General features: G+C 31.8%; 3 protein-coding genes across 4 annotated transcripts; all 3 read left to right on the forward strand.

The window, feature by feature from the left end:
* The first annotated feature begins 5315 nt into the window (after positions 1–5315).
* On the forward strand, positions 5316–7694 carry LOC100818430 (heat stress transcription factor A-2). 2 transcript variants are annotated; one of them, XM_003541242.5, is made up of 3 exons: positions 5320–5888; positions 6398–7260; positions 7346–7694. In XM_003541242.5, exons 1-2 carry the CDS (start codon positions 5490–5492, stop codon positions 7223–7225), a joined length of 1227 nt encoding a protein of 408 aa, XP_003541290.1. In that variant the 5' UTR covers positions 5320–5489; the 3' UTR covers positions 7226–7260; positions 7346–7694. The 2 variants fall into 2 exon arrangements, with proteins under 2 accessions (XP_040863929.1, XP_003541290.1); XM_041007995.1 differs by lacking the exon at positions 7346–7694 and having other exon boundaries at positions 5316–5888; positions 6398–7244.
* Positions 7695–12245: 4551 nt separating this feature from the next.
* LOC102665262 (IQ domain-containing protein IQM4) lies at positions 12246–14276 on the forward strand. The gene is made up of 6 exons (XM_026124927.2): positions 12246–12634; positions 12760–12849; positions 12965–13056; positions 13147–13384; positions 13480–13585; positions 13685–14276. Exons 4-6 carry the CDS (start codon positions 13230–13232, stop codon positions 14108–14110), a joined length of 687 nt encoding a protein of 228 aa, XP_025980712.1. The 5' UTR covers positions 12246–12634; positions 12760–12849; positions 12965–13056; positions 13147–13229; the 3' UTR covers positions 14111–14276.
* Positions 14277–17567: 3291 nt separating this feature from the next.
* LOC100785851 (casein kinase 1-like protein 1) lies at positions 17568–23698 on the forward strand. The gene is made up of 14 exons (XM_003542288.4): positions 17568–17958; positions 18045–18085; positions 19325–19394; positions 19532–19680; positions 19798–19893; positions 19979–20049; positions 21260–21321; positions 21434–21497; positions 21574–21658; positions 21741–21867; positions 22016–22098; positions 22177–22240; positions 22646–22725; positions 22922–23698. Exons 1-14 carry the CDS (start codon positions 17883–17885, stop codon positions 23216–23218), a joined length of 1365 nt encoding a protein of 454 aa, XP_003542336.1. The 5' UTR covers positions 17568–17882; the 3' UTR covers positions 23219–23698.
* Positions 23699–26216: the final 2518 nt, after the last annotated feature.

Genomic DNA, 26216 nt, shown 5'->3' on the forward strand with positions numbered 1-26216 from the left:
TATGGAAGCATCCATCCACAATTTACTCCACGGCATTTTGCTGCTAAGACTCAGCAGATCCCCATAGCAAATAAGTTTGGTTTAACTTGAGTTTGATGTAAGTTATATCATAGGTTTTTGATGTATTTTGTCTTATTTTCATCTCTAGTTAGTAGGCTTTAAATTTAAAGTTTACTTTTGATACATTAATAATACAACTTTTACTGTGAACTGATTGTATTTATCTTAAATATATTTTTAGAAACAATTAATATAAAAACTAACAATCTTATATATTTCGTCTATAATTACACAATTAACTAACCTATTTTGATATATGTTTTAATTTAACTATTCTGTTTGTCTTATTTTCATAACTATATCTTTTTATTTACTTATATAACTCAACAATATGAAATATGTTTTGCAACGAAAGGTCGACGCTTTGCTCATTCTTCTCTCCTAGGTGGGTCTTGTATGTTAGAAGGATTTTGACATTTGCACAACCATCTTTCAATACCACAATGCAAAATCAACCTCAACATTTAAACACAGTGCCCTCGCGCCTTACACGATAGCTATATATGTCCCACTTTATTCATGTTGAACCAATTACGTGGCCATAAGAAATTCAAAAGCTTCAAAATTTCACACATACTAACTAGTCTTATTTCATGACCGATTGGTAATACACCTCGATCAGTTTGCGGAACCTGATCAATACCGATACAAATATGGGTAGAAAAAAAAGAGAAGAAAAGTGAACGCACACATGGATCCACTGTAGAGTCTAGTCAAGCTTAATCGTAGATTCATAGCTAGTGGTAATGTCTATTTTGGATCACAATGGGATCACATTCATTATACCAATTATCTCATTTTATCGCATTCTGTCTTGATGCCAAAAAGTCAGGACTCAAAACTTGTATGCGTATCACTTTAATAGTCCATGCAATTATTATAGATATCAAACCTATCCCGTTAATATTATTAATCCCTTGAAACGACATGGCTCTGACGTCGTTGCATGTGCCTGCAACCACCGTTTTTATTTCATTCCGTTGGTTTTGCCCTTGATTTTTTCTTTTGGTGCGGTGGGCGCCGAGCTTTCCCTGGGTTTTTATTTCATTCTTACACACAATTAATAAAAAGTCGACAAGTGATCAAATATAAAAAAATATTATTCATTTATTAGTTTTAATTTGATTCCTTCCAACAACAAAATAATATAGTTAATTTCTTTGATAAATTTTTTATCTTATAAAAGATGAGGAGGAATCCACTTATTTTTAATTTATGATTATCAATTAGGAAAACTAAAGATCATCCTGAAATATATGCATCATTTAGTTTTTCAATTAAAAAAACTTTATAATTACTAATCATCAAAGTATTACCCATAAATAATATTTTTACTTTTACTTTTATGTACGTAATATTTCTACTTTTTTTCATGTGTATATGATTAAAGTTTTCTATTTTATTGTTATACCCGTCAATTCATGGAGATATAAATTGAAAAAAAAAATAATTTTAATGTAAAAAAAATGTAATAACAAAATAAAAATACGAACACACATAAGCAACACAAAAGAAATATAATTTTAGCATAGTAAAAATGGAATAAACACATGGTGGGCACAACACTAACAAGTTATTTCTAACATTTTTTTATTTTTTTTTATGTTTGTGTATATAGTAACTACACTTCTTTAATTTATACCACTATACTATTGGCACGCATACAATATACAAAAATCATATTAAACTAATATTAGTATATTCACGCCAATGCTTTATGAAATAAATTCTAAAAATACTTCAATTTTAGTATAAAAAAATACAAATAAAAATACGGACACACATCGCACCTATATTTCCTGTAGTTATCTTTTATTTATTTATGTAAATAAAACAAAATATGTAGCAAATTAACTAATCCAGAAATTTCATTAATATATTTTCTATGCATTTTGAATAGATTATTGAAATATGTTTTTAATGTAATTTTTAAAATATGTTTTGTGAATTATATTAAATAAAATATATAATGTATAAATAAAATTCTATTTGTAATTAGTCAAATTATTAAACTCGTTCAACAATAAATTATTTGTATCTAGAGTTGATAACAATTGTGGCCAAATACTACTTACATAATATATTTCATATTGAGGAGGGATGAAATTACATTAGTAATTTTGAAAATTATGATATTATTTTATAAGTTTTAATTGGATAATATCTTAAAATTTATAGTTGAATTAAAAGTCTCTTTCACATAAATTACACATGCAAAATTCTATATTAATAAAAAAATTATTTATTACTTTATTCATATAAATTAAAATTAGCATGATATAAATATTTTAAAATATATTAAAATATGAATTATTTGATTATTTTTTTGTTGCTGTTTAATTTTGATAAAATTTAAGACAAATAATCTTGGTAACATATAAATATAATTTAATAATTAAATAATAAAAATCATATTATATATAAAATTATAAAAATAATATAATAGTTATAAAAGTTATACTAGTATAATTTGATCTCTCATTTTTTTAAATATATTTTTAATGTATATTATATTAATTAAATAGATTAGTATTTATATATTTTAAAATATATTTATATATTCATTTTAAAATACATATAATATGTATTTATAAATTATATTATATAAAATATAATAAAAAATATATAAAACATATTAATATTTTTTCATTATTAATAAAATTATTAGAATCGTTCAACAATAAATTATTCGCATTTAGAGTTGATAATAACTGTGACCAAATACTAATTATATAATATATATTTTATTTTCGAAGGATTTTAATAATTACTAATAACTAAAAAAGTTAATTAATATATTTTGTATAATATAATTTATAAATATATTTTAAAATATATAAATACTAATCCATTTAAAATCTATTTTACATAATGTAATTTACAAAATACATCGAAAGTATATATTAAAAATACAAAGAAAATATATTTATAAATTTTTTTGGATTAGTACTTTTTTTTAAGTATGATTTAGTTTTGTTCGTCTCGTATTTTTATTTTTTTTAATAAAATACAATAAGAGAAATTACATTTTTTATTTAATATATCTTTATAAGATAAAATATTTATGGAAGAAAACTAATTATATCATTTCCCTTATTTGAAGGAATGAAATTAAAGCTAATAAATGAAAAACATTTTTTTAATATCAATTTTCTATTGCCTGTGATTAAAAATGAGGTGTTAAGCCCGTAGCCACAATTTTTGAGGTGAGAAGCCGTTTCCTTATCCTTCTTATAAGCGGTGCTATACCTCATAATAAATATGGATTATGGTTTTTAAGGGATTTTTTATTTATCAAACTACACATCATCTCTTCTATTAAATTCCAAAATACAAGTTTTAATGCTTCAACGATGGGATTTTTTTTTATTATCTTGTAATTTTAATGTCTCAATTGTAGCACTTTAATGGGATAAAAGTCGAGATTTGATAACTCCAATTCTCATTGTCTTAACAAAATAGTGCAATTGAGACATTAAAATAGAAAGATGTGTATTTTGAAATTTATAAGAGATAGGGTATATAGTTTGATAAAAAGTTCGCATTAAAATTGAAAGAGATGAGAAAGGATGTCTAATTTGATGAAAAAAAATCCTTTTGAAGGCAATAAATGTTAACCCATTTTGCTTCGACACAAACTAACATATAATATCCCGAAACACAAATTTGATAAATACATTTATAAGAGAGATAACAAGCTCAAAAGATCAAGTTTACTAGAGATATATATTTCAAAATTTTATTACAAAGTCAAAAAGAGAAATGCTAACCCATAAGCCAATACCAATTCCATACACTTTTTAACATGCATTCAATTCTTTCTCTCTAGCTATTTATATTCCAATTTTTTTATTATCAAAAATAACTATTATTTAAAAATGTTATTTTACATTTCAATGAATCAATGTAGTACAACTTGATAAAGCTGTTACAACATTCAACCGAGAGAAACGGACCGCTACACTTGTCATGCATGCAAGTGATCACCGACAACGATGGCGCAGTAACCGAACCACATGGACCGTAACCGTTAAATCTTTTCTGCAACGAGTTTATCTGTCTGCCACCCTTTGGTATTTCTTTTTTCCCCAACATTACTGCTTCACAACTCACAACACATGCTTTATTTATGTTGAGGACTTGTGTTTGTTTTTTTCAAAATAGTACATCATTGAAAAATAACTAAGAATTTTTAGTGTTACTAATTAAGTTATACACCAAGATAGTTAATTTAAAAGACTAAAGTTTACTATAAAAATTTATGTCAAGGTTATGTTTCGTTTGTTATGTTAAAAAGTTAAATTTAATAAAATTCTAGTTCAATTTAACTCAGTTTGAATATCAGTTAATCCAAAAGTATCGGCTTATTTTTTAAAAAATTTAATTTATTATTTCAAGTTAAATTTATTTATTAAACTAGACATTTAAAATTAAAAGAAAAACCAGTTAACGAGTTATATATTTGTAACATTCAATTCATTAAAGGAAAGTTTGTTTTAAGGTATAATATTGGATTTCCAAAAATTACATTCTCAAGAATACCATACGCCTGAAAATATATTCTTAAATTGACTTAATTTTGTTTTCAAGTAAGAGTAAGGATAGGCTAAAAAGTTTCGGCTCACCATACTATTGGTCCGATAACATGAACTTTTTTTGAACCATTAGTTTTGATAAAGGCCACTTTTATTTCAGTCTTTTGGACGCGTGGCATGTGGATGTTGCATATCTGCTGAGTCCATCCATACTAATTCCGTGTATATATATATATATATATATATATATATATATATATATATATATATATATATATATTATATTAAGTTAATAACATTATGTATGCTATAATATTTTAAATTTCAAACTTAAAATATATATATTTCAATCTTAAACTATCTCAATTGCCTAAACAATTCAGCACATATGTTATTAATAATAATAATTTGCCAATTAACTAAAGTGGCTTTCTTCTTGTCTTTTTTATAATTAACTTTTCTCTCTTTAAAATATACTCCAACATTTTCTTGCTTAATTAATAATTCTTTCGTTGATGTAGTATTGTTTATGTTTTATTCAAGAAATAGTAAAAGAGACGTAAAGGGATAAGGTGAATTGATGTTCCAAAAATAGATTTGTACCTTAGCTTGATTATATCCGTACAAGTGGCAAGAAAAAGAAAGTAAGAGGCGTGAAAACGTGGCTGTCGAACGGAGTTTCCTGAAATGGACAGTCTCAAAGATACGCCACTCTCCTCTCTCATGTCGTGTATTCATTTAAAATGTTTATTATCGTCTATAAATGCAAAAACATAGAAGATCCGTGTGAAGGAAACAAACACTTTCTCTGTTTCTCACACTCGCAAGTGGCAACTATTCAACATTTGCATAGAAAGTTAAAAGCGGTGAATAAATAAAAAGCAGCACAGCACCATGGGAGAAGAAGAAGTAACAAGAGTGAAAGCAGAGTTGTTCCAAGACAGCGAAGGAGATCCCCACGACGACGTTTTGAGCGAAAGCAAGGACTCGGGAGTGACGACGGAAGAAGTTACGATGACGACTCACGTAGTTAAAGAAGAGATAGATGACGGCGCCGTTAACGGGTCGTCGTCGCCGAAACCTATGGAAGGGTTGCACGAGGTGGGTCCCCCACCGTTCCTGAAGAAGACGTTCGAAATGGTGGAGGACCCTCACACCGACCCCATTGTGTCGTGGAGCCAAACTCGCGACAGTTTCATCGTTTGGGACTCTCACGAATTCTCCAAATCACTTCTCCCTAAGTACTTCAAGCACAGTAATTTCTCCAGCTTCGTTCGCCAGCTCAACACCTATGTCAGTCAAATTTTCCACTTCCTTAGCTTTTCTTCTATGTCTCATTAATTTTCTCTAAATTTTCTATGTCCTCTTCTTTCTGGAAAATTATACTTATACTAATACATCAAATTAGCCCTAATTACCTCTTTACTTACTTATTTAGTCTCTATCCTTGCACAATTTTTACATTTTTAAAAACTATCCATCTTAGTTTCTACATGTATACTTTTAATCCATGCCTTCTAAAATTGAAGGGACTAAAACAAATTAAAAATGTATGAAAAGGAGCTAAAATAAGTTAAGAAGGAGTAGTTCCTATATGTAGGGATTAAAATGTAAAGGTTCTGATTAGATCTTCATAATATTTGTAACGTATAATCTTGTGATCTAATAATATTTTATTTTTTGGTCTAATTGTATGCATAATGAAAAGATCCCATGAGAAGTGATTGAGGGATTGTATTCATCTGAATTTATACAATATAATTATTGTGATGGCAATGATGTTTTCTGTTCTGTGGGTACAGGGCTTTAGGAAGGTTGATTCGGACCGTTGGGAGTTTGCGAATGAAGGATTCCAAGGAGGGAAGAAGCATTTGCTGAAGAACATAAGGAGGAGGTGTAAGTACAACAAGCTGCATCAGGGAGCATTCAATATGATGAAGCCATGTGTGGATTCTGAAGTGGAGAAGCTGAAGAAGGACCAGAACATTTTGAAGGTGGAGATTCTGAAGCTGAGGCAGCAGCAGGAGAATTCGCATGTTCAGCTCACAAATGTTCAGGAGAGAATTCGGTGTGCAGAGGTAAAACAGTATCAGATGATGTATTTCCTCACCAGAATGGCTAGAAGGCCTGCGTTTGTTGAGCAGTTAGTCCATAAGATTAGGCGAAAAAGAGAGATTGATGGTAATGAAATGGTTAAGAGGCCTAGATTGATGGGAACCCCGTGCCATGTACCCTTCCCCAAGACCATGGAAACAACACCTGATTTTGATCATAGACACCAACAAGGTCATAAACAATTTGCTACATTGCAATCTGAACTCAATGGACTTCTGTCTGAAACTGTGAACACTGGTAGGATGGAGCACCCAACTCCATCTCCTTTGGAAGATGAATTATGCAGCTCTTTGCAAGGGTTAAGGGCTCATGGTATTTCTAGAGCAAGTGCGCAAGATGCATCTTCTTCTGCCTATCATGTTATGTCAGAAAAACTAATGAGAGAAAATTCTATAGTTGATGAAGAACTAGATGTGAATGACTCAAATATCTATCTCGAATTAGAGGATTTGATTACTAAGCCAACAGATTGGTCTGTTGGATCTGCAAGTGGATTGGTGGAACAAACCAGTTGAATTAATCTCACTAGTGGAATAGTGCCTTGCAATTGGTAAATGTTCCTCTCCAACTTTATAAATCTCAATAGTTTTGAATAATCTGGTGGCCCTTATTGTTGCATTTGAAATTGTGTGCAGGTTGCATGTGTGTGTTTGTGTAGATGCTCTGCTGCAACACAAGATGAAGAGCTTAATATTATAAGGCTCTTCAATTACCACTTACCAGCTTTGAAAGTGTAGGACGTAGATGCTCGCCCCAGCTTTTTATATGATCAGGCGAGAGTGCGAGACTTTTCATGTTTGTGTTTTTGGCCGGGTCCAAATTGTTCTTATGTTGTATATATAGCCCTCTCCTCTTTGTGATCCTTTTGTTAACTTAGGATCTCAAGTCCTATATCAGCATATATAGTCATAGCTAAGCCTCTTGTGATGTAGTAATTAACTATGTAATTAAGCTGTAAATTTGTAATACAGAAAATGCTTTTCAGTTCCCTGCTTCCCTTTTGTCTTTCCCGTGAAATCAAATCACTTTTTTTTATCAGTCAGAAATAAAATCACTTCTTTCTTTAGTATAAACACTAGATTTAATTGACAGGCACATTCCGAAGAATTCTTAACATAAGATATTAACAAATTCTTATGATAGTTCTCCATATTGCATGAGTTCGTATCAACTTAATTCCTGAATTGCCCAAGTCAGTTATTAGAGGAGCATTAGTGTGCCATACAAATGGCCCGAGTCAGAGATCAGAAACCAGCATTCTCATCGTAAAGCAACACAAACCGAACACTCCATTGCAACTTTCTTTGTCTTAACTATTCTGGCTCAGTATGGAATAAACTAACATAGCTTACGTTTTAATTCCGCTCCCTAACATTTAACATCCAAGAGTTTGGTGGATAATTTCCTGTATATAATTAATAATATAATAGATTATCATTATTAATTAGATCAACACAGTTTGGATTTTTCACTAGTAACTTCACACATTGCAAACATTGTGCGTTCTGAGATTCACCACTTGTATTCTCTTTAGGTAGGACTTGATTGCAGTGAGTTAAGATGCAACGAAGTCGTCGTTGACAAAGTTTTTTTTATTCAAAAGGATAATAATGATTTGAAAAGAGATGATAGATGTACAGTAAAGCATTAAATATAAATTTTATAGTAAAGATTTACGACAAGGGGTAATTTTAAAAATATTCACTAAAAAATTATAAATTATATGTAAATTTTTTATTAAAGAATAATACTTTATTGAATAGCATATTAAAACAGAATTAGAAAGTTTGTCAAAAGTCGACACCAACACTTTGTATGAATGTTAAAAAAGAGAGAGGAAGAAATAAGCATTAAAAAGATAACATAAGATAACATTTTTTCAGGGTTAAGTAAGTTTTTTAGTTTTAAACCTTTTTAAAATTCAATTTTTAATGTCTGAACAAAAATTTGATTGTCAAGTCCCTCGACTTTTTTTTGTTAAATTTGTAGTCTTAATTTGAATTGTTCAAGATTTTTAGTTTTTAATAAAATTTTGAACTTCATTATTTTTGTTTATTAAATTTATTAAAGTTTCAAAGACAAATATATTCTAAATTACTTAATATGTAACGCATTTGTATGTATTATAGAAATTGATCCACAATACATACAAATATATTACGAATTGAGTACTACAAATGTATTTCATATTGAATGTATTTCATATTTTTCAATTTGAAATTATGATTCTCGAATTTGATTTTTGCTTTCATTTCACGATGGTCACCTCTTTGATTCCTTTGTCATCGTGCATCTCCCTTCCTCTAACTTCTCCCACGTCGCACCCCATTGGACTTTCACCAAGCTCCCACACTACGTCGGCCTCAGGCTTAGACCTGCCGCCACCACGAGATGGTGTGATGCGGTGAAGAGGAAGATGGAGAGTAGAAAAAGGTGGGAGAGGGGATAAGGGTAAGATGGCGATATTAAAAGTTTTGGGGATGCACCGAGTAAAAATGGGTGCATAAAGCACTTACCATCTAACTAAAGAACATACAAAAACTTGTTTCATTTTCTGGTCCGTTGTCGGAGTCTATTTACATCTGTTGCCCGAGTAGGTTAGGTTATTGCACCATGATAGGCCATTGGCCCATTAATAATGTATATTGTAATGTGATGTTGTTACGTAGTGCAGTTTCCATTGGTTCACTTAGAACATTTTTAATATCACATCTTGAACAAAAATCTTGTATTCAAGATATGGTCTTGGAAAGATCTTACAATAAAGATAGTGTAATAATCTCTAAGATAGAGAATGAGTTCTTGTAGAAGGATCCTAAAGATCTTTGCGTAATGTTTAAAAAAATTAAAAATTACCAATAGAACCAACAAACTAACAATCAACTTGTGGGAACAATAAAAAAACAATGAAAGAAAAAAAAGCATGAAAATGGAAGAACAAAAGAGAAAAAGAAAAAAAATACCTTTGTTGCAAAGGGAGGTTGCGTTCGTGGTAGAGGGAAAGGGGGAAGGAGGTCATGGCCGGAGGAGGGGGTAGCGTGAAGTGGAGGGAGGAAGGAGAAGGAAGAAGGAAAGGTGAAGGAGAGGAAAAGAAGAAAGGTCACGAGAGAGGGAGGAGAAGAAAGAAAAAAGAAAAAGAAAAAGGAAGTGAACTTTGGGAGAAGAAAAAGAAAGAAAATAGAGAAGAAAGAAAAAAAAAAAAGAAAAAGGAAGTGAACTTTGGGAGAAGAAAAAGAAAGAAAATAGAGAAGAAAGAAAAAAAAAAGAAAAAGGAAGTGAACTTTGGGAGAAGAAAAAGAAAGAAAATAGATGTGTATTAGGAGAAAAAAAATTAAAAATAGGTCCATGTGAAACTTATTAAAAATTTTTAAGATTTTAAAATATGATCTACCACTAAAAGAAAAAATGAGATAAATTTTAAGAAATTTTCAATTCTATGTGACATGTGAGATCCACTAAAATATGATCTAAGATTTTAATTTATTAATTTAAGATTTAACACTAAAGATGGTGTTAGTAACGAGAACATATTAGCTTCCTTCTTATCACATCACGTGAGTGTCGTTTATGTTCTATCTACTCTAAATTATCCCAGTAGCTTTCACATGTGAGTCAATGTTTGCCATTTTGGTTCTTAAAAAAAAGTCTTCTGAAATATTCTTTACTATAAACAAAGGAAAAATGAACAGCAATCCTTCAAAATAGAAACGTACACCATTGAGTTTGTGTTTCGTCTTAACAACATTATCGAATTTTCTATGGTGCAATTATAACTTGCATGGACATTAAAATGTTACTTAGTCATAAAATCAAGTACGTGGTGATCACTAACTGCTAGCTGTATAAAAGATTTTGACGTCTGATTTTGAGGCGCGGCTAATAGTTAAAAAGAGGGCCAACTGTCACAGTTTTCATTATTGGAGTTTATAATATTTTTAGGACTTGTTCACTTGCTGTTTTCTGGTCTAACATTTGAATATGGTAAGCTTCTAAAACCAACATAGACAGAAAGAAACGAAGAATTTTCTCTTGAAGTAAGCAAGTTGATTTCTTAAAGAACAAGCAAAATATGGGTACTGATGATCTTCGATCGATAGTAAATTACTTATATATACATACATATATATATATATATATATATATATATATATATATATATATATATTCCTTTGATTCTATTATTATACAAACTGGCACTATCAATTATTCTTCTCAAATGTTAGGATGTATTGTGTGTATCTACACGTTTGAAGAAAATAAATTAAAAAATAGTATGATCCATGCATACGTGAACCCTTTGCTTAATTATAATAAGATAATGTAAATATATAATGTAAAGTTTATAGTCATAGCTCTCGTGCCTCTTATCTCTTTTTTCATTAACTATTCTGTCAACTATTTGTGAGTTGTGATTATAATCATTTTGATATAACGGGTTATGAGGGTGGGATCTCAGCTGACTGTTACCCCAGACAGTGGGTTCGTTGACCATCATAAATGAAACACAATACACCCGTTTACTAAAATAGTAGTACTAATTAAGGATATAAATGAAGGCTATCAACGTGTTTCTTACAAAAAAAATACTAATATATACCTTTTTATTTATTGAGTCAAATTCTCATTCATTTAGTGTATATTAAAATAAATTGTTGTTTTTTGTTTATTTTAAGATATTTTGCTAAGATATTTGTTTTGCTCAAACATATGGGTCTAGGAGACTAACAAAATGACGATTAGAGGCGCATCTACAGCTGAACAACGGGGGAGCGCGCACTGTGGTCATCAAGGCTAGGGGGTGGCATGGAGAACATTCTCAGTTTCTCATAGATGGCCACATAAAAACTTCAATGCCCAATTAAAAAATCAGCAAAGTAACAATAATTAGATGGTATATATAGAGAGAGAATGTATGTACCTAGGAAGTGACATATAGTATATAAGAGTATATGAGCTAGAAGTGACATTTAGGTGGTCTGTGAAATTCATCAACGCATCTACAATTAGAAGGATCATGTTGAGCAAGAGAGCAATTCACGTTAAAATGTAAGGAGTATATATATGCACACAAGACTCATGCCTTTTAAGGACAGAAACTGAGTACATCCGAGGTTCAAGAACTAGATAAGGTCGGTATTTGGGACATGGTCGTACCAAAACTGATATGAACACACGTGGATCATGTCTCAAATAATAGTTTTTTTGTCGGCAAATATTATTCCTTAGTATTTATCAATAGGAATGAAATTTGTGATCTTTTTCTCCTTTAATTATTCAATCTATCTTATATTTCCGTCCCAATCAATATAAATAAAAGAAAAAAAAAGGATAATTTTGTTTTACGAGTAAATAGTTTATACCAACCTAAAGAAATTTTAAGCTATATGTCTAATTATAAATCGTCATAAGTTTGTTTTATTAAAAGTTATAGCAATGATAGTTTTATACTCTTATTTTATTTTTATCGAAATGATTATGAGTAAAAATTAAGTGTAAGAATGTGAGACAACAGATAAAAAGCATGTTGGTGCTTCATGGAAGCTTACTTTCTTTGACCGCCAGCTTTACGTGGTGGATATGCTATTTATGGTAGCTGGATAATGATACATAGGAGAAATACAAACGCAACCTTTTTACAAGGGACTTCCACTTTCCCACAAAACTGAAAAGAAGAATTCAAACCCACCAAGCTTTGAATTCCACAAAATCGTGGATATATAGATATCGGGAAACCAAAAAAGTAACCTTAGAAGAAACATAATCCATCCTTTATTATTTTCCAATCCGAAGCTGTGTTGGAATTCAACGACTGCGCTTGTTTTTCTCTCGTTTTCAAGTTTTTGACACGTTTGAACTTGGTCGGCAAAGGTTTATCCAAAGATGACAAAGCACAAAAACTAGCCCTGCAACATTGGCGTGAAGCTGTAAGTCCTTGAATCCCAACCCCTCTCGGCCATTATTTAACTGTGGAATTTAATTTAATTTTAAGTTATAGTCTTGTTGTTATTAACACAGTTAATTAATTAATTCCGTCTTGTTTGCTGTACAGATTGACCCACGTCATCGTTATGGACACAATTTGCACATGTATTATGATATTTTGGTTTGAAAGTCAAAGCACTCAACCATTTTTCTACTGGTAAGTTCTTGTTCTGAGATATCTATTTCTCCTAGATTGTAATTATAATGATGAAGATGGTAAAAAGCTAAGGTTATATGGATGGTGATTTAACTTGGTGTTTTATAATACTTAGGTTGGATGTTGGGGATACCAAAGAAATAAATCTTAAGAAATGTCCAAGGAGCACTCTACAAATTAAGCCAATGCATTAAATATCTTGGACCGGTAAGTTATCTATCTCAGAACAATCCCTCGTTCGGTTTCACATAAACGCTTAATAATATTGTTTATCTCTCTTAATTGTTACCATTGCAGAAACAGAGGGAAGAATATGAAGTAATAGTTGAATATGGAAAGCTAGCTAGTTTACAAAAAGGACGGTAGGCTAGTGGACACTGATGAGAAATCCAAATGGATATTTGTTCTTAGCACCACAAGGACCTTGTATGTGGGGCGAAAACAAAAGGGTACGTTTCAACACTCAAGCTTTCTTTCTGGCGGTGCAACCACAGCAGCAGCTGGTAGATTACTGGCCCATCAAGGTGCCCTTCAGGTACGGAACATTTAACAACACTTCATGTCACAACATCATCATAACCAAAGTCATTATTATGATTATTAAATTTTGTTACATGCACAATAATGCAGGCTATATATTTGGCCATATAGTGGTCACTACCACCCCACGGAAGAGAACTTCAAAGAATTTATAAGCTTTCTTGAGGAGCACAGTGTAGACCTCACCAATGTAAAGTTAAGTGTTTGGCCCTCTCCAAAATTACACAACTTATTGAAGCAAATTATATATATAAATAACTAATAATGGTTGTATGAATTTGGTTGTTACATGCAGAGATGTGCTATAGATGATGATACTCCATCACTTATTGGGACTAATTCATTTACTGCCACTAATGAATCACAACAAAATATGGACCCTACTCTAAATTCTCACACAGGCCCAGCAAGTGCAATCAATGCCAATGATAGCAACATGCACAAAAAGGATGATGCAGCAACATTTAACCTGTCTAAGAGGTTGCCTTGCAAGTGGTTCACTGGGGCTGGACCTCGTATTGGGAGTGTCCGTGACTATGCTGGACACTTGCAGTCGAGAGCGTTGGAGCAGGTCAATTTGTTTCCAAGGCCCACTTCTGCACGCTTGAGCAGCTATGGCCCAATTCCTTCACCCAGGCCCAGTCCAAAAGTGAGGATGCCCCCCAGGCTTGCTTACATAGGCTTGCCCAGTCCAAGAAACCCAATTCCAGCTGTAAGTTAAAGATGCATAGTATAGTAGGGAATTAGGACTAAGGTTGACAAAAATTACTATGGTCAAAGTAGAGGGGCACTTATTGGGGGTGGCAACTAGTAAATGATGAGATCAGAGGACTTTTTTTTTTATTGTTTAAATTTAAAATTCATTTAAAGTGTGTTTGGATAGAAAATTTTAATTGAGAAAAATAATTTATAGAGAATTTGAATTTTTGTAATCTATAATTCATTATTTGGATGTTTTTTTGTGAAGAATTTAAAATTTTGAAATTTTAAAACAGAATTTTAAATAATTATAAATTTAAAATTTCAATTTACTTCTAAAAGATAAGAACTTGAAATTCTCTTCTTACACTTTTCTTCAAGAAACATCGTTTGAGCTCGTGGAATATCGTCGGACGTGAGTGTAAAAAAACACGTATAACTAGCACATCAATTATATCTTTTCTTTTTTCATTCATTTTTTTTCACCTCATAATTTTAATTTTTTTTATCCAAACATAATTTTGAAAATAAAAGAATTTCAATTGAAGAATTTAAAATTTTGAGAAATTTAAAATTTTTCAAAATTTTAAATTTCCTCATCCAAACACACTTTTATTTCATTCTTTTCAGGAATTTGGATTTGAAGGCAAATTGGACCCTTCATTATTGTTCTGCCTCTTTCTTTTTCGGGAAGGCAGAAATATTCATTTTTTTTAAACTGTAAGATAAGTACAGATTATAAAACATAATAATCTCATATTTTGTCTTTAGCTTATTTATTTTCTCTTTTCGTTTTTTTCTTACAATTCTTAACAGTATATTAGCCAAGGGAAAGTCCCATTGGAACTTACACGGAAAGTGAGAATACCGAACTGGTCCAACTTCAAACCACTTAGTGTTTCGGCCTACGCGTGTTGGGTTAAAAAAACTGTCCACAAAACTAGGGGATTTCAATTCTTTTAATTGTAAGGATTAAGAAAATAATTTTCAATTTGGCAGGATAAAAAAGAAAATGGACCAAATTTAAAGGACAAAGCAGAAGAGGAAGAGGATAAAGGGAAGGAAAAAATATATTTAAGGCAAAAATAAATAACAAAATCATACTTGAAAATGTAAGTTGTTTTTATAACAAGTCATGTTGGGTTACATGTAAGCATATAGATATGACTTTTAATTTATAGTTGTTTTACATGAGTTACAAGACAATGTTTGTTTTATTTTTTGCCAGAAATAAATAATATTTTAAGTTTTTTTTGTTGATTAAAAGTTTGGGTGAGTTAGATCCAAAAATCTTAAATAATTATTACAAAGGTATATTAATAAGATTTTTCACATTAGTAGCAAAATTCAAACTCACTTAATTGTGAGATACGAATCAATATTTTTTGAAGATATTTAAGAAAGTTTAAAAAAATGTTTAAAATAATTTTGTTTGGATGTGCATTAAATTGGCCAATGCATTAATACGAACCACCTACAACTGTTTAGCTCTCAATACCAGAAATCTCAACTAACTATGGATGATGAGCCTAATTATGTGAAAAATATTGTTTGATACCTTGCTTGTACTTTTAATGTCATATAATTAATAATAAGGTCGATAAACACGTATAATTAATATATTATAAACTCACGGTATAGGAAAAACATATTTTTCAGTTGCATGACATGAATCATTCCAACTAGTCAAATTGAATATCTCATGACTTAATATTTAAGTTAATTTGATCTTTGTCTTTGACTTTTTTTAAAATAAAAAAAAACGTGAATCGGTCAACTTTCTGTGACCCCTAGAGTTATCCAAGATAGTTTGATGTATTTTTAAAAAATAAACTTAAAAAAAAGGTTAATTGTAGGTGATATATGAATGCCCTTGATTATGTAATGAAAGTGCATTTTGTTATTGAATCACGTGTTCTTATTAACTAGTGTTGTCAATTATTTTATTTACATCATATGGAAATATTTTTACAAGAAACAAGAAATTTATGTACGTAAGACATTTCTAACACATTTATATATATATATATATATATATATATATATATATATATATATATATATATAATTTTTTTTTCTTATTTTCAAGAAACATATACTTATCCGTGATCACATAATTTAGGATTTGATTGCTAACCGGGAACCTAATTTTTACAACTTTTATTCATTCATTTATTTTATCTTGATATAAAATTAATTTATTCGAAGTGTCGCATCCTATAAAATAATTCAATCTTGGACGAATGATGTGCTAGTTATGGTAATATTTTAAAATAAATTTTTTAGAAATAAAACCCATCATCCTGTTAAGATATATAGTGTTAATTTTTTTGAAATATTTATATAGTTAACTTTTCTTAATGAGACGAGGCTTCTACTTAATTTCATTTATTACCTTACACAACTATTTTAATGAAATAATTTATTTTATAAAGTTTATCTAATGAATAAATTCTAAAAATACAATTAAACATTACAACTGATGACTTAATCTGTCTATGTTTTTCCCTACACATAAGATTGTAAAATCAATTCCAAAATATATTAAATTTCACTTCAAAGTAGAAATGCTCGGAGTGAAACATTTAATCTAATAACATAACCATTTTAATTGTTCTATATCTTAATTTCATAGTTTTCCTATCTTTTTTTAATATATTTTTTCATATTGATAATCACACTAACATTTTTTTTTTTTTATTTCACCCCATCTTAAGGTGTAGTACAAAAATAATTGTTTGATGGTAATATCGCTGTCCAATAGTATCAGTTTGCAATGGGATTACCATAGAGGCATTGCCGCATTGGCGACTATTATAAATTTAAGTAATGATTGCATCACAAGTTGTATGTTTAGACGAGCCAAGAAGGGCGATGACAACCAATTTTCAAGAAGTATCTTTAAGCATATATAATGCTCATCAAAGTTGCTTAATATGTTTCGTTACAACGCACTATGTTTTTTTTTTTAATTTATAAACAATTTAAGCAAATTTTCTCCATGTCAAAAAAATTTAAAATTTGTATCAAATAAAGTTCACAAATCACCGATACTTATTCATAGATTTTTTATTATTATTCAAACTTAGACTTTTTTTTTTCATTGTAGGCAACAATTCTTTTGCTACGTAGTCAAAATGACACATAAAAACTGTTTAAAGTATCATGAAAGTAATAACATTATTTCTAAAAAAAAAGGGACTATTTTTTTTTTCTGTAAAAAGTTACTTAGAAAATCTGCCTCCAAATCCGGAATTCATATTTTGTTCCAAAACTCCAAATGGTGAATGGACAAGAGGAAAATGATTGAGTATTATTAAAGAGTAATTACTTACGCGCAATCGGATCACGTGTGTATTACGGCCAATGATAGCGGATGATGGATAAGTCACGTGACAGTGGGTCCCACCAGCTACAGCGAGGAAGGAATTGCGCCACGCGTAAACAACACGCGTGGACAAACAAAAAATAACCGACGGTTGCAAGACAGAGAGAGAAACACAAACACCGCACCACACCGCACCGTATCATATCCAAATCCCATCACTCTTACGCTTTCTTTCTTTTTTTCTTCCAAATTCTCTCTTTCTTCTAACCTAACCCTACAATTATGCCCCATTAACACAAATCGCAATTACCCCAAATTCCTCACCCTAGCGTAGATCGATCTCTTCTTCCTTCGTGAATTCTGGTTCAGGGTGGCTGCCATGTATGGCACTTAGTATTTTCCCTTTTTGAAGATTAGGGGTGGGTGGGTTGTGTCTCGCTTAGGGTTCCAAAGTTTGTTGTTTTGAATGGAACCTCGCGTTGGGAATAAGTTTCGCCTGGGTCGGAAGATCGGAAGTGGCTCCTTTGGGGAGATCTATTTAGGTTTTTTTTCTTTTTCTCGCGCTGATTTTTGCTATCTTTTTCGTAATTTGGCTATGTTTTGATGAGTTTTGTTGTTTCTCGTGCAGGCACTAATATTCAGACAAATGAAGAGGTTGCAATTAAGCTTGTGAGTCTTCTTCACCAATTGGGTTTCGGATTTTTTCAAATTTTAGCATTTTTTTCTGATTATTTTTTTTTTTGCCTTTTTTGGGTCTTTGGAGTCTGAAATGGAGGGTAAATTGTCATTTTTGTTTATGCGTGTTAATTTATGTTATGAATTAATCTGAATTTTGAAATTGGTTTTTGGGAAAGATGGTTTCCTGTGGATTTGGTTCATGCTTTGAATTATCTGCAAGGGGTTGTGAAATTCGGGTTGGAGTTGTAGTTTTATCGAGAATTCTTAATGGCATTGGTGTATGTTTGTATTCTAGATGTCTAGTATCATTTCTGAGCTTATTCCTGCGTCTTATTTCTTGGAAGGTGATGAAGTTCCCTCTTAAGAGAGTGCCTGTGAAAGGCATTTGACGTATAGAAACGATTCTTTGCATTTTAAAGCTTTAAAGAGACACTAGGCTGTAAGTGCATGTATGGTTTGCAGTTGGAAATGCTGTGACGAGCGTTCCAATTCAAATCCAACGGATAAAAGTAATTGGAAAATCCAATGGTTAAATGTAAAACGAACGCAGAAGCTAGGGTCCTGATCCATTGGTAAAATTACTTTTGCCTCAAACGTAATCTTGCAACTGATTGCCAAACATGCTCTGAGTGATATTGTGAATAAAAGTTGGGTTGTGATAGGGAATCTTTAGCCATCAGAAAACTGTGAAATTTTATCATATGAATCAGAGATATAGTTATGGTAAAGGGTAGGTTGTACTTGGATCCCATAAGTAATATGCTCTGTGGATCAAGTGCAATGTTTAATGAGCTAGAGCTGCTATATAGATGCTTGGATGTAGTGCAAAAATAAACGATGGTTCTCACATATTCTTTGATAGATACTGGTAAAGGAGTTAGCTCAAAAGAATGGAGGAGGGGGGATAAACAAGAATGAAACATTTATTGTTTATTCAATAAAATCCCCTTGCTCCTCAGCATAATATTGACATTTCCCTGCCTATTCAAGACTTGTGATACATTATTTTGATGGTTTTGGATTGGAGATTGGATTTGAATTTGGAAGCAATGTCATACTAATATGGCTTAACATTATGTCTTGGGAACCTTTTTTTTAACTCGTTAAGCTGATATTTCATGCTAATTTTAGAATTTGTTTTTCTTAAGTAGTCACTAGATCCTTGATATCTTCAAGTGCACTAGAGCTGATTTACTTGAACTTTCTGTTCCTTGCTACTTTTTAAATTAGGAAAATGTCAAGACAAAACATCCTCAATTGCTGTATGAGTCCAAGTTGTACAGAATTCTCCAGGGAGGAAGTAAGGACCATTCTTATATTAATTGTTTTATCCTTCTTTTGTTTGCATTCCCTGCAAGGAGCATAGTAGTGCCTCCCCTGTAAAGTTATCTCATTTATAATTTATATCTAGCCATAACCCAAGTTTGTTTTTGGCAGCTGGAATTCCAAATGTCAGATGGTTTGGAGTGGAGGGAGATTACAATGTTTTAGTGATGGATCTGCTTGGACCGAGTCTTGAAGATCTTTTTAACTTCTGCAGTAGAAAGCTATCACTAAAGACAGTTCTCATGCTTGCTGATCAAATGGTAGGCTGTGGTCAATTTTGTAAACTTTCAGTATACACAACCAGTTACACACACAAACTTTTTCCTTTCTTTTTCATGTAAATTTAAATTAACTTTTTTTTTTTATAAATTACCCAGATCAACCGTGTTGAGTTCATTCATTCAAAATCGTTTCTGCATCGGGATATCAAACCGGATAATTTTCTAATGGGATTAGGAAGGCGTGCAAACCAGGTGACTAATCTTGTTAAAATGTGGATTTTGTATATCTTGTAGGTTCTTACATATGGAGGTATTTATTGCACTGATGTGCATGTAGGTTTATGCTATTGATTTTGGTTTGGCTAAGAAATACAGAGATAGTTCAACACATCAACACATTCCTTACAGGTACAAATAGTTGGTGTGCATTAAATTTATACTTGTCTAGGTTATTGCTGTTGTGAGGCCTTGATGGCATAGTAAAATTATCATAACTTAATTTGAACTACATTTACCTGGTGGTGTAGTTGTATCTTGTCAAGTTGTTATATATTAAACAACTACCATATGAAAATGGCTTTTATTGATTTGGGATGGTATATGCAGTTATGGCTTTATTGAGAATATAATATTTATATCAAACAAAATTTGCAGTAGCATACCTTTTCAGAGAGTAGATATACCAGTAATCTATTGTTGCTACTTGCTGCTTTTCTGGACATTAGATAACGAAGGCTTCAAATGCCTATCTATTTATAATTCCATATACTGTATTCTAGGTGGAATTTGTAACTTCTGGCTGTAGCTAAATTGGGGATTACCAAAGTTCTAGGGTTTTAGCTTGCATGATTAAAACAAGTTCTGTGCTGTTTGAATTTAAACTTATTGTCACAAATCTATCTAAATTTGAATTGATTTCAATGTCTCCGAGTTTTATCAATAATTTGGCGTTTAACTAGCTTAATGCCAGATATTGTTTGGTTGATTTTGTTTAATGCTGCAAACAGACTGTAAACAGTAATTATAAAAAAAAATAAGGAAAATCAGAAGAATGTAAGGAGATAGACTATTGACTTTAAAATTATGAATTCATATATTCTTGGGAGGGTTCCTGTCTCTGCTGTACAAGAACTGGGCCAGCCTGGCTGCTAAAAATTGTAAGCCATGAGGAAGGAAGCACTTAAATAGTAAACTTGTTGAATAAAAGAATACCTTGTTTAGTTCTAGTCTTAGATTATCCTAATACATTCCTGCAATTATGATCCTGCTCCTGCATACAAATCCTCCCCATATCCTAAAAAGTTACACACACACACACACACCGTCTCCTTGAATCCCTCTTTTCTGTAGATGACTTCTCATTTTGCGTTGATATCATTGCTTGATTCTTTTATGAAACAATTTATTCACCTGATGATTTGGGGTGGTGAGAAGTGTATTAATTATGCTTACTAATTTTGTCTTCTGTTTATTCTAGTTTCTGGTGTCTAGGCTTACATTGTGATTGTTAAAATTAATATCACCAATATTTGAGCAAATATTTTAGAAGGGTAGACAGCTGCAGTTTGAATATCAATTTATTTGTAATGTGTAATCTATTCAATCATTAATACTGCAGGGAAAATAAGAATTTGACTGGAACTGCAAGGTATGCCAGCATGAACACTCACCTTGGCATTGGTATGTGTTATTTCATGATTCTTTACAAACATTTGTATGATAAATGGTTAAATTTTGTTATCTAATACTAATAGATACATGTTGCTTCTACTTCTCTGTGATTGATGCTTAGAACAAAGCAGAAGAGATGATCTTGAGTCTCTTGGTTATGTTTTGATGTACTTCTTGAGAGGAAGGTAATTGTTGCAACCTACCCTACTCCAGTGTCTACCACAACTGTAAACTTTGTCTGATTTCCTTTTTTCTTTGTAGTCTTCCTTGGCAGGGTCTTAAAGCGGGAACAAAGAAACAGAAGTATGAGAAAATCAGTGAAAAAAAGGTTTCTACCTCGATTGAAGTAAGTTAATTATAAGTTTTTTCTAATGCATATAAGATGTGCTTTTTCATGAATTACACTGAGAATTTATTGCTTATTGCAGGCCTTGTGTCGAGGTTATCCAACAGAATTTGCATCTTACTTCCATTACTGCCGATCATTGAGGTTTGATGATAAGCCAGATTATGCGTACCTCAAAAGGATATTTCGTGACCTGTTTATTCGTGAAGGTATGCAATTTTTTTCATATAAAAAGTGCCCCTTTTTCCCCACTTCTTAAGTTTATCATTTGTATACTTCCTTGTATATTTCTGCATTTCAATATATGTAGGATCATGTTTTGAATTTGCTTTTCTTATCAAGTTAGCATTTGAACAGGATTCCAGTTTGATTATGTCTTTGACTGGACCATTTTGAAGTATCAGCAATCACAGCTAGCCACTCCTCCAACACGGGCCATTGTAAGTGTTTTTCTTATTTCCCCTTTTGGGGTTATTTTGTTGTCTGCAACTGATGAAACTTCCTGATGTTTTATTTAGGGTCCTAGTGCTGGAACCAGTTCTGGAATGCCCCCCGCTGTTACTAATGCTGATAGGCATACAGGTAGTTAATTCAAGTTCTCTTGTAGAGTGTGATAGGCCTCTCATATGTTTATCTGCATGTTCCTTTATCACATTGTAGTTAAGTAAATTTATTTGTCAAGTGTATGTTTTCCTCTATATTCATGTAACCATGCTTTTCTAGTAGTGTCAGAAATGATCAATCTTTCGTTTGATATTTTCTTGATTTAAACAATATTCTTTTTATTCATTCTACAGAAAATATTGATTTTTTGCCATCTTCTTTTCTTCAATGTTGCTTTATTATTACTTTCTGTTTGTTTTTCAATGATCCTGTGATTTAGGTTTTGCAATAGCATGCCTCTTGGAATTTGTTACTCGAGTTTAAAGGGTTTCTAATTGGCTTTTGATCTGTCTGGTGTTTTTCTATATTTCCCATCTCTCACAGGAGGGGAAGAAGGTAGACCTCCTGCTTTGGTTTCAGTGGATTCCTCGAGGCGCAGAATGTCAGGGCCCATTTTAAATACTGTAAGTTTCTCAAAGCCAAAAAAATTGATCACCAACTGTTATTAAGGATGCTGTTCTGAGTTTTTTAGAGGACATGGTTTACATGTGGTTCCTTTTGCAAAATAAGATCATTGTTACTGATCTGTATATTGTATGTGCAATCAAAGTTAGCTTTACTTTTTCTGACTCAATAATTTCCTCATCTATGAACATGCAGTTATCAAGTGCCAATGCCTTGGGTCAGTCAAGTGGATCATCTAGGAGGGTTGCTGTCTCTAGTAGCCGTGATGCATTTGTTGGTGCTGAGTCAGATATCCGTACTCGCACTGCTGAGGCTAGCCCTGGAGCAGCACATCGAGCTTTGAGTGGGCAAAGAAGTTCTCCAATTGGATCTTCTGATCCTAAGAGAGTTGTATCATCAGGGAGAAATGCTTCTCATGTGAAAAATTATGACACTGCACTTAGGGGCATGGAAGGTTTGCAATTAGAAAATGATGAGAGGACCCATTATTAATTTCACAACTTCTCTCCTATTAATTTGTGAGTTGATAGGCACTGCCAACGTTGCTTGTGTTGCTAAGTTGAGCTGTGAGAAAATTCGGATCTGAACTTGAAATTCTGGCTTTGTATTGTTAACCCATCTGGTCAAACCGATGAAGCTGTGAAGCTGAAATAATTTGAGCCAAACCAGGGATTGTGCTTGCTGTAAAGCTCAGTTTTAATTGGTTCTTCTAGCTGGAACTCCTAAGTTTTATAACATTTTTCTGAGTTATTATATTGGTTTACCAGATGTTTACAGTTTCACGTGGACTGCAAATGTCAAAAACTATCAAATACCAGCAAAAATGTAATTAGCCATTGTACTCTTGTTGGATAAGATTCCCTTGGTTTACACGATGTAATTGTCTGGCAAATATTTTGGTATTAGGAACTTGAATGTTCGTATTTGTGAGGTTCCTTCAAAAGCTTAAATGCATCTCTGTAGTTTTTATTAGATCTATCACAATGAACTCGTATGCATTTTATGTTGATCTGTGAAAAGGTTTTCATTATTAAAATATAAATTGTATTGTCCGCTGTACCCATCATGTCTGGAATTCATGTACTCCTTTTATATGCTCGTTGATGAAACAAGACTTGCTTAGCAAATTCAATATCCTTGTTTGCATGATTGCAAACTCGAGCTTGAGAAAACTCAAGCTTTCAAATGCTTTCTTAGACCTGGAAACAAGGTTTACTGAATTTAAAAATTAGGCTTAATCAACATTTTAGTTCCTTTAAAATATAATTTAGTTTTTCCTAGTTGTAACTTTTTTTTTGTTTCAAAATAGTCTTTTGTAATGCCGGATTTTTTTTGTTTTGATTCTTGTCGTTACCTTCCGTTAAGTGCTTGTGACTCATGGGATGTCATGTAGGATTGTCAATAGCAACAGTACCATGTCAAAGACCAAAATGAAAAAAAATAAATTATTGGGACTATTTTGAAAAAAAAGGACAAAACAAAAAACAATCTATTTATATTTTACATGAACCATTCTGGCGTCATGTCAACACTTGATAGGTGACTAATGACAGACCAAAATAAAATAAAAAAATCCAACGACATGGACTAATTAAAACATTTTATTTTGTAAGAAATAAGAACAACCACAAAAATATTAAGCCTAAAAATTATGATAATATTCAGTTATAAGAAAAATCTATCACAAGTCATAATAGACACATAGACTTGCATGCTTGTACATACGATTTGGTTATCATTTGATTTTACTCTGAAATTATGGTCCATCTACATTGTTAAAATGTTACAAACTATGGTCACATTACATTTCGCATCGTAGCATGTTAGAACTTAGAAGGATATAATTGATAAGTTATTGTCATTGTATGTGCAATGCTTTATCATTGTTTGTGCAATGCCCTTTATTTAGCACATATCCTTGATTCTTGACGATGAGTTGACAACACCGGGTTCTTTTGATGTTGGGTTCACAATGAATGTTGAGTTGATAGGCATTCTCTTGTGACAGAGGAAGGATCACAAGTTGACAACATGAAGTTTGATATTGACAAAAATTTATGCTACGATTGAGCTTTGATTGGTTCGCAGAAATTTTAAAATGGTGAGGGTTTGATCAATTTGTGTAATTAAGCCAGAGTAAAATGTTACATTTATGTTGGCTTCTCGCAGTGGTGGTGGCATAAAACACAGTCCTGTCAATTGGAGGCAAAAATTATATTTGAGACTCACTAACTTGTTTACTAGAGGGTTTATGTGAGTTTGCATAAGCATATGATATATCCAAGTTTATCTAGAAAGAAGTTTGACAAGTAAGTCCTTAACTCAGTTTGACAACAATGTTTATATATGCAATTGTATCTGATTTAAAATCTGACGTACGAAATTAATAAGCTGATATTAATTTGCAATGGGAATATGTTATCTGTATGACCCTGTTATCTAGGAATTCTTAAGAAGATTTACTCGCGAAAAATAGTGTATATGTTGATTGACTTGAGGTAACTTGTCCATTAGTCGGTTCGTTAATGGTAAGTCAGATGCAAATCTATGATGAATTCTTGGCCTTGGCAGTAGTGACAGTAGCCAATTGTATCTGATCTAAAATCTAATACTTTGGGTAAAAAGCAAGGGACTATATATATATACCTTTTTGGAAGCCTCACGTTTTTTCAGCATCTGGCTATTTTTACATGTAAATTGCCGTCTTAAACTTTAATTGCTTCCTTCTGACTTTTGAATCGCTATTCTTGGCCTCACTGGATTGTAGATATAATCAAAGGTTGAATTTGAGAAATACAGACATCTTGAATGTGATCTCTTGTAGATATAGGGGGTCGGCAAATGTCGACCATATAATCAACCGTTCAAAACTGATTTTGTTGATATTATCTATCGGCCTAAAATACATATTTAATACTTGTTCTGCCTAAATATCACAGTACATCACTCTTCTGACTCTCCTTACTCGAGAATCTTCTTGGCACTGCCACTGCATGAGGAATCATTCATGATGTGAAACCCAGGAAGACAACCACAGACAGCTAGCGATGGAAGCCTGCAAATCAAAGGATTGTTGCTGAACAATCCTTCTGCTATTTGCAAAGGGAGGACTCTGTCACTCAGACGTTTGTTTAACTATGAATAATATTTAGCCGAGGATTGTTAAGGAACATGCTGGCAGTGTGCATGTTGAATTTCTACCCAATGTCAGATTGAAAAATAGAGTCTAACACATCTCTGTCCTTAAAGGTTGGTCAGAACGACTAAATAAGTTGGTTTCATTGGTGAAAGTCCTAACGCAATGCAATCTAGAATTATGCAAGTCCTATAACTTGGTTAAATACACTAGCTGCTTAGCAAATCATGATGATACCCAGATAGGATTTACTTGTCAAGAGAGAAAGAAGTATACATAAGAAACAATTTTGCTAAAATGGAAGAATCATTCAAGAATTGGCAAGGAATATTAATTGTTTTTGAAAAAATTGTA

Source organism: Glycine max, chromosome 13 (assembly GCF_000004515.6).
Source record: "Glycine max cultivar Williams 82 chromosome 13, Glycine_max_v4.0, whole genome shotgun sequence".
NCBI lineage: Eukaryota > Viridiplantae > Streptophyta > Magnoliopsida > Fabales > Fabaceae > Glycine > Glycine max.

Excerpts from the sequence above, each read along its gene's own strand:
- LOC100818430 (XM_041007995.1), top strand. The coding sequence starts at position 5,490 with ATGGGAGAAGAAGAAGTAACAAGAGTGAAAGCAGAGTTGTTCCAAGAC. Across the intron at positions 5,889-6,397 it reads TTCGCCAGCTCAACACCTAT|GGCTTTAGGAAGGTTGATTC; the intron begins GTCAGTCAAATT and ends CTGTGGGTACAG.
- LOC102665262 (XM_026124927.2), top strand. The coding sequence starts at position 13,230 with ATGAGAAATCCAAATGGATATTTGTTCTTAGCACCACAAGGACCTTGT. Across the intron at positions 13,385-13,479 it reads CCCATCAAGGTGCCCTTCAG|GCTATATATTTGGCCATATA; the intron begins GTACGGAACATT and ends ACAATAATGCAG. Across the intron at positions 13,586-13,684 it reads TAGACCTCACCAATGTAAAG|AGATGTGCTATAGATGATGA; the intron begins TTAAGTGTTTGG and ends TGTTACATGCAG.
- LOC100785851 (XM_003542288.4), top strand. The coding sequence starts at position 17,883 with ATGGAACCTCGCGTTGGGAATAAGTTTCGCCTGGGTCGGAAGATCGGA. Across the intron at positions 19,681-19,797 it reads TCATGCTTGCTGATCAAATG|ATCAACCGTGTTGAGTTCAT; the intron begins GTAGGCTGTGGT and ends TAAATTACCCAG. Across the intron at positions 21,322-21,433 it reads GAACACTCACCTTGGCATTG|AACAAAGCAGAAGAGATGAT; the intron begins GTATGTGTTATT and ends ATTGATGCTTAG.